Raw genomic sequence first — 8,646 nt, forward strand, 5'->3', positions numbered from 1 at the left:
GGGAAAGTAGGAATGCATGGCGCCTGCCCAGATCTGGCAGGGAACACCACAGTCCTCTTCCCTGCTGCCAGGCGCCTTATGTAACTTATTTGTCTCTGCCTCCGGCCGCCCAGTGATTCAGCAGAAGAGCAAAACCCAGGAGTCCTGGCTTCCTGGCCCGGCCACTGCCAGGCTCCCAACGGGAGGGTATTGGCAGGGCCAGGTGAACAATAAATAACCTATTGTCCTTCCGGGAAAATTTCGGGAGCATCCCCCTACCCTCATCCCAGGTGGGGAAACTGAGGCACAGACAGGGGAAGGAGCTTGCCATGAATAGCGCCAGGCTCTGGCCCCAAGCTCTGTGCTTCGACCTCACAGACGCATAGGTCAGCGGGCCTCAGGCTGCCTAGGGGGGTTGGAGGCAGCATCCAAAACCCCTTGGGCAGCTTTTTAAACGGCGGCTTCCCCCTGATCTGGACAGTTTTTTGCTTTGGCTTCTAGTTAGGCATGCCACCTGTAGCCCCAGCCTTGCCCTGGGGAGGGGGCTGGGAACAGACAGGGGTGGCTAAGCAGACCTGAGGGGAAGTGTGGGACCGTGCCGGGCAGCTCAAGCCTTCAGGGCCCTGCTGCTGTTCCAGGCTGGCTGTGGGAGCCGGGTGCAGTCAGCCTCACCCATGGGGGTATCCTCCCCCATCCCCGCATGCCAGCAGCAAGCTGGGCTGAGACCCATGTCTAGTGCCTGGTGACCACAGAGAGCCCCTTTGCCAGGACTCAGCAGGGCTTTCCCCTGCCCCAGGCCCTGAGTCAGGCCCCACCGTCCCCACCTGGGTTTGGGGAAGTGGCTGAGCAGTGGGAAGCCGAGCGCTGAGCTCAGCAGTGATTCAAACCTGCTTGTGCAACCAGAGGGGGTGCACTGTGGAGCCGTGGCACACGCGTGCCTGGGTGTCCGTGGCACGTGTGTAGCCCAGGGCCCACACACCTGCTGCTGCCCTCCTGTTTGTGGCCCTCAGGCCTGTTGACTGCCCCCAAATCAGGACTCGGGCTCAGTCTGCTCCCTCCTGTACTGGCCAGGCCAGCAGCTCCTGCCAGAGAAAGGGGCTGGGGAGGGTGGCCCTGCTGCCCATCACTGGGGGCTCAACTTGGGCTCTGTCTTATTGCCTCTGCTGCAGCTTTGCACACCCATCACCTGGCCAGAGCAGACCTGGGGGCCTGTCGGCCCCCCCACCCAGCAACATGGGGGCAACTTGGCCCCCAGGGGTGCTCAGCTCTTCCCAGCAAAGCCGTGGTGGGCAGTCTGGGCCCCCCCCCTGACCCCTGCGCCATGTTGGTGTCTCTTGCAGTGGTCGGCAGGAAGGAGCTGTTGAGCCGCACGGTGAACGTGCGGACACGGAACGCCGCACCGCTGGGGGAGCGCAGCCTGCATGAGGCGCTGGGGCGGCTGCGGGAACTGCGGGACGCGCGGGTGCCCAATGCTGAGGAGCTGTTCTGAGACACCACAACTTCCAGCCACCTTGGACCATATTGGGGCTGTGAGCTATGTGATGCTCCATCCCCGTGATGCTGCCCGTCCGCCCCAGAGTTGCTGTGAGCATGGTGGCGAGGTGAGCCTCAAGGAAGAGCCGGCAGGGTTCATGCTGGGAACATGGAGCCCCCGCCCCCAGTTTCAGGCACTGATTCAGCCCCAGGGAGATTAAACCACATTCAAGTTTGGGCAACATCTGTGTCCCCTGCAGCAGCAAACAGGGTTGGGTGTTTCTGCGCCTCAAGCCAGGGAGCGGCAGGGCTGAGCCTCTGCGGCTTCTGGAAAGCTCTGAGTTATGTCCCAGGGAGGGGAGGGGAGGGCAGGATTCGGTGCGTCGTGTGCTTGGGCTCTGGAGAGACTGGCTGGGAAGTGGTTCCCACGAGGGTGTCCCAAGTCCCTGGTGATGGCTGCAAAGCCCCTTCAGGGTAATGTGAGTGCCCCAGACACTGGACAGCAGGACCTGACAGGGGGAAGGGCAGTGACAGGGTCTTTGACGGCACATGAGCCAGCCCAGGGGCACTGGAGATCTCTGGCATGAGTGCCTGGCTGGCTGGGCTGCACCTGACCTCCTAAGCTGGGTCTAGAGAGCGACTGGGAGCCTCAAGCCAGACCCAGGAGCCACTTGGAGCCCCTGGCTGTGGCCAAGGCTATCGGGGGAAAAGGCCTGGGGGTCCTGTGTGAGCCTAGGCTCACCCCCAGGCCTCTGCCTCCTTGCCCTGGCAGACACTGGAGCTCTGGTTTGGTGCTTTCTGGTTGTGTTGTGCTGGGGCCGCCAGCTGCATCCATCCAGGACCCCTGTGTGGTTGCTGGTTCCAGTCACTGATGCCCAGCCAGTATGCCCTGGCCACTGCCTGTGTAGGGTATCAGAAGAGGGCACAGGAGGCAGGCCAGAGCCTTGGCCACAGGCAGGGGCTTCAAGTGGGACCTGGGCTTGGCTTCAGGCTCCCAGTCACCCCCTGGAGCCAGCTTAGGAGACCAAATGTGGCCCAGCTGGCTGGGTGCTTATCCCATGGAGATTTCCAGGGCCCCTGGGCTGGCTCAGGTGCCCTGCCACTGCTGCTTCTCTCTGACAGGCCCTGCTGTCCAGTGCCTGGGGCTCTCAAGTTACCCAGGAGGGGCTTTGCAGCCATTGCCAGGGACTTGGGACAGCTGGGTCCCTTCCCATGCAATGGGGCAAGCAGGGCTGAGCAGGGAAACTGAGGCACAGAGCACCTGCTGGCTCCAAGGCACCCTGCCTAGCAGGGCTGAGTCCCAGGGACACCCCCCCCCTCCCAGCCCTGCGGCTCTGAGCACAAGGAGCAGTGATCTCAGCCAGGGCTGAGTTGTGCAAGGGCCTCGTCACAGCAAGTGCTTCCCGCCCCATGAGTCCCTGAGCTTGCACAACGCAGCCCAGAGCACACTGGGGGCGGGGGGAGAACTATTGGTCGCTGTGGCCGAGGCCTCTCCAGTGCCTACGTCGGACTTCCCCAATTCACTTCCAAATATTTGGCCTGGTCGCTAACCAAGACGCTCAAGGGGCAACTCTGGGGGACCCCCCCTCCCTCCCAGTCGCTGTGGGCTGAGGGCAGTGTGAGAGCTCCAACGTGCAGGAAGCTGCCATGATTCACCAGGGGTTGCTTTGGCCTTGAGTCAGCCCCTGACCCCTGGACCGGGAGAGGCCGGTCCTGCAGGTGTCACCTACTGCCAGGTGCGGCCTCATGTGTCTTGGACCAGCGCACTCCCCCCCGTCCTGGGTCCCAGCCAGACCTTGGTGTGGTCCGTCGGCCGCCCATGCTCCACTCCAGAGCTGGGCGCATTCTGGCCACAGCTCATGGGAAAGATGCCTGGGGCTGAATAAGGCAAATAGGTAGAGCCCTTTTCTCCCCAGCACCACCTGGGGTGACGAGGAACAATGGTAATACGCTGATGGAGAATAGGTTTAGGTTAGAGATCAGAAGGCAATGTTTTACAGTTAGGGTGGCCAAAATCTGGAACCAACTTCCCAGGGAAGTGGTCCTCGCCCCTACCTTGGGCAAGTTCAAGAGGAGGTTGGACGATCACCTGTCTGGGGTCTTGTGAACCCAGCATTCATTCCTGCCTGTGGCAGGGGGTCAGGCTAGATGATCTGTTCAGGTCCCTCCTGACCCTAGCAACTATGAAACTATGAGGTTTTGGGAGCTGAACGGGGGTGGGATCTAGTTTCTTCCACTTTTCCCAGAGTCTGAGTGCCCCCATGGAAACTCTTGGTGATGAGCGGGGGCTGCATTGCCCCATCCTTCCCCAGTCACGGGGCACCCAGAGCCCGTGCCGCAAGCATGGAGGGCACCAGGCACTAACGTCCCAGCTGCCCGTGCGTCAGCCCCAGGCCTTTCGACACGCTGCGATGGTTTCTGCTTTCGCAGGGGCCCTCAGCAGTGAGCGTTGCCTCCCGCCGGCCCCGGCCAGCTCCTCCACACGACTTTTGTTCCTCATTACCCCCCCGCCAGGCACAGACATGGTCTGCGTTTCCCCATGCCTTTATGGGGCTTGTCCCAGCACTGAGCCCAGAGGGGACGCACCTTCCCCCTGCTTCTCGGTCCAGATTTGGCCCACCTCTGAAACCAGGGCAATTGGGCTAGGATCTGCAGCGGCTGCAGCTTTCCTGGACTGGTTTTGTCCTGAAAGAGCCTGGCTGTGTTCCTCCACCGCTCCCCACCTCGCTTCGAAATGTGGCTGCTTTTGGGGTGGGACATGGTGGGGGCCATGCGGGAGGCATCTCTCGGGGTGCCCGCACCCTTTCCCTGACATTAGAGGTTAAGGGACCGTTCATCCCACTGGTTCACAGCTGCGGTCTATGGCTCAGCTGGCAGCTTTCTGCCAGCTTCTGTAGAACTGCAGCTGCAGCATTTCCTCCCTCGCAGTGCCACATGCTGGGTGCCGGGTGCTCCCCAGCGCTGGCTGCCAGTACCCAGAGCTGGGGCTCGGGCACGGGCCCAGGCTTGGCTGGAGAGGCTGTGTCACTGCTAATAATCGCCCCCAGTTTGTGTGGGTTTCTCCCTGGTGGGGTGTGGGGGGGCTGCAGCCTGAACCCCAGGCCGGAGCACGGGGACCTCCCCTCTGCACTGCAGTGAGTTGGGGCTTTCCCAGTGGCCAAGTACCCCTGGCTCATAGGCGGGGTCTGGTCCCTGTCCCCCTCACCCTGGTGGGGCAGACATCTGGGGAGTCCCAGTTCCCTCATCTTGGCTGCCAGCTGGGCTGGGAGTTGGCTCCCGATCTCCTGGGTCCCGTCCTGGCCTCTTCCTCCTTGGTCCTGGCTGGACTCGAACCCACCGTGTTTGTGTGCAAACCAGTGCCCTCACGGGGACCCAGGCAGGGCAGGTGAGTCCCTAGCAGGAGGGGGAAACTGAGGCACCAAGCCGCCGCAGCACCTGAGCTCAGAGAACGAGGCAAAGCTGGAAGACTGGAGCCTTTCCCCACCAACCTACCCTTGCCCCAGGGCAAGCCCAGCCGTGTTGGGGTGGGGCAGGGCAGGATGAGGGCGCCAGCGCCTTAAGGTGCACATATAGGGTTTTCCGGGGGGATTAGGCCACCCGCAGGGATTTTCCCAGGCACTTTCCAGGAGATGTGGTTCACCGTAGGTTTGGGGGACGGGTCCCGCGGCTCTCCAGGCTCCCTGAGCATGTTGGGTCCTCTCTGTACAATGCCTGGTACAGGGGCTCCTTCCAGGGGCTTCCATGTCTCTGTGAGGCCCTGCACAGCCTGAGGGGAGGCGCAGGGATGTGACCAGGGCTGTGCAGAGAGTCAGTGGTGGAGGATCCAGGCCTTGCCTCCTCGCACCCTGGTGCTAGGATCTGATGTAACTCTAGGGCTGGCAAGAGATGTCCACAGGGTCCTGAGTGGCTCGTGGTACCAGCGATGCCAGGGTGAGGCTGCCCTAATCCATACCCCTCGGTGCCAGGGGTGGCACCGAGGACCCAATCCTGCCCCAGGTGCAAGAGCTTTCAGGGACCTGTTCGCCCCCTGCTGGCTGCCCGGGTGTCCTGTGTGCAGCCATGCCCACAGCGCTGCGCCACGCCGGTGCACTGGCCACCACTTCCTTCCTTCATGGGCTGCAGGGCAGTGGTGGGACCCAGGAGTCTGGGCTCTGCTTCCTGCCCCTGCCCTGCCAGGTGACTGTGGCCCAGCCTCACCTGTGCCTCAGTTTCCCCCAGCTAGAGAGGGGGCAACATGGATGCAGCCCCCAGTCTGGGACAGGGGCTGCCTCAGTTTCAGGGCCCGTACAGCTCCAAGCGCCTGGCCCCGATTGTCATGAAAACACAGCCTGAGGCTCTGCCTCAGTTTCCCCAGCTGGGCACTCCTGACTGGCACCGAGTGCAACAGCTGGGTCTGCGGGGCCAGCTTGCTGTTTGTGCGTGAGCCAGGCGGGTGGGGAAACTGAGGCCTAGCATGGCAGGGAGGTGCTGGGGGGCTCATGCAGACACTAGTGGGAGTGGGAGGACGTGGGTGGGCAGTTCGGCTCTAACTACCCGAGGGCGGCAGCAGCTGCCAGGCTCTGTCCCCTCTCCCTGAGTCCCCCCACCAGGGGCAGCTGAGATCTACTTGTCACCCCCCCTCCCCACAACACACGTGTCCCTAGCATGTGCCCCCTGTGTGCCAAGGGCAGGCAGGTTTAAAGCGTGCAGCCAAGGCCTCTGCCCTTTGGCTGGTCCCAGCTAGGAACCTCGTCCCGGGGGCTATTCCCCCCTGCTCCATGTTGTCTGTACCAGGCGAGGGAGCTGGCTCCGGCCCCAGGCTGCCCTTGCGGTCTGGCGGCCGCAGCGGCGAGGGCGGATCACGCGTGTCAGGGCGATGACTCAGCCCCAGCCCTGCAGTATTAATAGGAGCCGAGATGCCCGGGGAGGCAGGCAGATCCCAGCTCCGCTGAGACACGACACAGCCACCATGAAGGCTCCCGTGCTCCTGCTCCTCCTCGTCCCCCTGCTGTGCTCTGCCCAGGCCGGTCCCGCAAACCCAGGTGAGTGTGAGCCGCTAGCTATGGGGCTAGGGGAGGGCAGGACACCTGGGTACTCTGTTGCACTCAGTGCCACCCAGGAGTACCCCTCGCTCCAGGACACCTGGGTTCCCCATTGCGCTTGGTGCCAGTCAGGAGTGCCCAGCTGGGGAAGCTGAGGCATGGAAGAGTCAAGCCTCAGCCCCTTGCACTGCCATGACAGTCGGGGCCAGGTGTTCGGTGCTGTATGGGCCCTGAATCAGAGGCAGCCCCTGCCCTGGAGAGCTCGAGGGGGGGGGCATTGTTGCATGGCCCTTATTTCACAGATGGGAAGACTGATGCAGGGAGCTGCAATTTGCCTAAGACGCCCCTTAGCAAGCCAGTGGCGCAGCTGGGGCTAGAACCCAGGTGTCCTGCCCTCTCCCTTACAACCAGCGCTGTGTTTACCACCTCTGCCTCCGCCCTGCCTGGCTGGGTCCCACTGCTGCCAGGAGCCTCATCCGGCTCTGCGGGGCAGGCGCTGGCGGGGCCTGAAGCTTTGATCCCCCTTCCTGGTTCTGGGAGCACCCGCTGCTTGTGGCATGGCCACTGCGTAGCAGGGAGGCCCTGGCGAGTGCCTCCTTCTGTGCCCCCCTTAGCTGGACCCCCACACTATGCAGGGCTTTGGGCCTTGGAGGGGGCATGCTCCAGCCTTGTGCCCCCTGGTTTGGGACTGGGGGTATTGCTGGCTCTGCCCCGTGTTCCTGGCTGCCTATTTCCCAGGGCCAGCGGGACGGTTGGGGAGCATCTGCAGGCAGCCGAGGGTTGTGGGGTAGGAGATGGGCAAAGGAAAGGGAGGGCTTGTTATAGCAGAGTTTGGGGGGGCGAGGGATTAGGTGCATTAGGGTAGCACCCAGAGCTGAAGAACTTTGACCCTGGGTTCCCCACCCAGCCCTGGTACCCCTCGCTCCCAACCCGCCCTGTGCCCCCTAGCCCTTCTGGTGCCCCTCACTCCTGACCCACAGCCTCCTGCCCAACCCAGCCTTACCAGTGCCCCTCACTCTCGACCCCCAGCCCCCTGCTCCCCCCAGCCCTACTGGTGCTCCTCACTCCAGATCTACAGGCCCTAGCAGCTAGCCCAGCCTGCAGAGGGGTTTTGTGGGGGGGTACCCCTGACTGGCACTGGATACAACAGCCCCACAAGCCCTGCCATGGGGCAACAACAGAACTTGGGGGGGCAATCCAGATGGTACCATAATGCACTGAGTACAGGTGCACCTAATGCTCAGCCCAAGGCTGCCTGGCCCAGAGCCATGGCAGCAGGATGGAGCAGCAGGACAGGCTTTGCGGTGCCGTCACCTCCGTGCTCCGCACCCTGGCGTGGCAGGTGATGGGACGGGGCTGATTCAGCCAGGCCAGGCTGGTGACTCCCAGGATGCAGCATCCTGGCTTCTTACTGCCATTATCCTGGGCGGAGAAGGATCTCAGCCCTGTCCTCCCTGAGCTGCCCCAGCACCCTCCCCACCCTGTGCTGTGCCCCCATCCTCTGCACAGATGAGGTCCAAAGCCCTGGGGTCCAGGCTGGCCTGGTCCCGGCCTCATGCCCAGTGATGCCCCGTGTCCTTCGTCCTGTCTCGTGGCTTGACGGGGCCAGGACCTGCTGCTCACAGCCCTCACTCGGGTCCCACCTGGGCCACCACTCCTTCTCCGGCATCTGTGCCACCATCCTCACTGCTGGCAGCTTTTCACAGCACCAGCTCCCAGAGTCCTGAGATCTGGGTGGGATCATATGAAGCCACCCCCGTCTTGCTCACCGAGCCCTTGTCTCTTCCCTCAGGTGTGGAGCAGCGGCCACCACCGCCCTCAGACGACTTCACTCAAGTGCAGCTGTTCCCCGGGCACCCAGACCTGGATCAAGGTGAGCGCCGGCCCCTTCGCTGCTCCCCTCCCTCCCAGGGGATCCTCATGGCCAGGGCTGGGGGGCAGCAAAGCTTTGGGGAGGGGGCTGTGGCGTCAATGAGGCTGGACAGTTTTGGAGCCCCCCCTCCAGTGCAGATGCTGCCAGATGTGGGGCCAGAGCCTCAAACAGGATGAAAGGCCCATGGGGGGGGGGCCTGGACACAGCCCCGAAGTCTGGGACTGTCTGGATGACCCCAGAGCCAAGTGAGCTGGGCTGGGCAGGGGCTCCCACGGGGACTGGAGGCTGGGAGTGGGGGTC

General features: G+C 63.2%; 1 protein-coding gene across 1 annotated transcript in view; it reads left to right on the forward strand.

Annotated features, from left to right (window-relative positions):
• Positions 1–8,612, forward strand: part of TARS2 (threonyl-tRNA synthetase 2, mitochondrial) — a gene marked incomplete at its 5' end in the record, with an annotated part of 21,017 nt that extends 12,405 nt beyond the window's left edge. Inside the window, 3 exons of the mRNA XM_025193009.1 lie at positions 1,320–1,580; positions 6,331–6,473; positions 8,266–8,612. Of these exons, the coding sequence (XP_025048794.1) occupies positions 1,320–1,468 (149 nt within the window). The remainder of the gene's footprint in view (positions 1–1,319; positions 1,581–6,330; positions 6,474–8,265) is intronic.
• Between the last annotated feature and the right edge of the window lie 34 nt (positions 8,613–8,646).

This window comes from Alligator sinensis, unplaced genomic scaffold (genome assembly GCF_000455745.1).
Source record: "Alligator sinensis unplaced genomic scaffold, ASM45574v1 scaffold838_1, whole genome shotgun sequence".
Classification (NCBI taxonomy): Eukaryota; Metazoa; Chordata; order Crocodylia; family Alligatoridae; genus Alligator; species Alligator sinensis.